At 41.1% G+C, this 1,881-nt stretch overlaps 1 protein-coding gene across 1 annotated transcript; it reads right to left on the bottom strand.

The window, feature by feature from the left end:
• Positions 1-784: 784 nt before the first annotated feature.
• On the bottom strand, positions 785-1,501 carry LOC103703873. Its single transcript, XM_008786893.4, has one exon. The coding sequence runs from the start codon at positions 1,469-1,471 to the stop codon at positions 1,058-1,060; it is 414 nt and encodes a 137-aa protein (XP_008785115.1). The 5' UTR covers positions 1,472-1,501; the 3' UTR covers positions 785-1,057.
• Between the last annotated feature and the right edge of the window lie 380 nt (positions 1,502-1,881).

The following is a 1,881-nucleotide window of genomic DNA, read 5'->3' as shown; positions in this document are numbered from 1 at the left end:
TCAACATTATGAAATTCTAAGATGTATCTTTATATTTTATTGTTAAATATTTTGTTTGCTGATTTTGATTGATATACTTATATTCATTTGGTTTAATTTATCAAATTTATCAAAAAAACAAATATACATATTTTCATATTCATTTAAGGTTTTCAGATATCGCCTTTCAGTCTTGATGAATGACTTTACCTGTGTAGATGTTAATGTTATATTCTATGTGCGCCTCGAGTCCATTTAACGAAGAAGTTCATTTGTTTGAAGAAGCTCATAGAATTTAAGGATGAAGTAAATATCTTTTTATTGGAATCCATTATTTAAAAAATGATTGATAATATGAGTTGTATACACTCTCTATCTAGCATATTTTCTTCTCTTTTCATTTTATCTATCAATTATCTTCCATTGGGTAGCGAGGTTACTGACCGAATTCCAAGGCCAATGTCCTTCATGAATCCCAAAATGAAAAACAATAAAAATATTTATTTATCTTGGTCAAGAAGAGGAAAAAAAAATAAAAATTAGCAGGATCTTGATGTTTCAAAAGTTATATAAAAATCGTGTTAGTTGATATGGTTAAAATAATATAAATTAGGGTTTCAGTCGTTTTGTAAGTAAATTACTAATAAAGACAACTCAATATTTTTGAAGAAAAAAAATATTTTAAAATATTAAAAATATTTCAATTGATACAATGATAATGATATTGTACCGAATTATTGGCCAAAATTATTGGCATCTACCAGATCATAGCGGTCAATATATTACCAACCTGGCCGACGATTATAACACCAAGATTATAAGTTCCAGCTGATTTATAAACTTGAAATTGGGCCAATATGAAAGCATAACATCTGTGGTCATTCGCACACCCAAGTGGCAAATACAAACTCCATCACACCTCCATGTACGGTTTATTTGTAGTTACAAAACCAGGTGGTTTGGATATACATACATACATACATACATATATACGTATATGTATGTAATAAAAGCTAAAATTAGGAGAGACGCATGATGATGATGATGATGATAACTGTACACCCTTGACGCTAAAATGCTAATCCACCCTCCACAACGGGCGGAACCACTGAGAGTGGAAGGAAGACTGATAGGAGATCATCAACAAGAGCACGAGCAGCAGCAGCGCCACCCCCCATGGCGAGCTGCCGGCCCGGTGGATCGACTCCTGCTCAGGCCGCGGCAGCCGGAGCAAGAACCTGCCATCCAAAAGCATGAAACGGGCGACGACAATGAGCGCGACGGGGAGGAGGAAGAGGAGGAGGCGAAAGCCGACCTCGGTGCGGCGCAGCTGAGTCCGGTAGTCTATGTGCCATGAGAGAAAGAGGAAGAGCATCACGATCGCGAAGATGAGGACAAGAGAGGGAGGAGGGAGGGAGCTCGAGGACAGGACCTGCTCCATCCACCCTTGCTTCCATGGGGGTCCTCTCCTCTCACGAAAGAACCACCCCATCTCTGCTTTGGCTCCCAAGAGTGTATCGGCCAAGCCTATAAATGGCCTTCGGGGATGCCTTGGTTGGGGCACGAGAATATGGAAAGGTGGCGAGATTCTTTTGGGATGATCATCGCTCGAACGCGTGCGAGGAATTGATGCTATACTTCGGCGTTGGAAGTGGGTCGATGCTTGTGGAAAGCAAAGGAAGGAATTTGCCTCTTTTTTTTTTTCTAAGGTCATGGTTGCGAATTGTGATGAAGGTGGAGTGACGGAAATGGAGTCGTGGCAGGCCCAGGCGGGCGCCACATTTGCAGTGGGCTGGTAGAGTTGGATTCGGATTGCGGTGCGCGGCGCCTGATAGGACGGGCGAGCAACCAAGTCACCGATTGAGTTAGACTTAAGAGAGAGGGAGGCCCACCAGGTGGTGT

Source organism: Phoenix dactylifera, unplaced genomic scaffold, assembly GCF_009389715.1.
Source record: "Phoenix dactylifera cultivar Barhee BC4 unplaced genomic scaffold, palm_55x_up_171113_PBpolish2nd_filt_p 000388F, whole genome shotgun sequence".
NCBI classification, from domain to species: Eukaryota; Viridiplantae; Streptophyta; class Magnoliopsida; order Arecales; family Arecaceae; genus Phoenix; species Phoenix dactylifera.
Note: the sequence above shows the minus strand (reverse complement) of the source record. Positions and strands in the feature narration are given on the sequence as shown.

Excerpts from the sequence above, each read along its gene's own strand:
- LOC103703873 (XM_008786893.4), bottom strand. The coding sequence starts at position 1,471 with ATGGGGTGGTTCTTTCGTGAGAGGAGAGGACCCCCATGGAAGCAAGGG.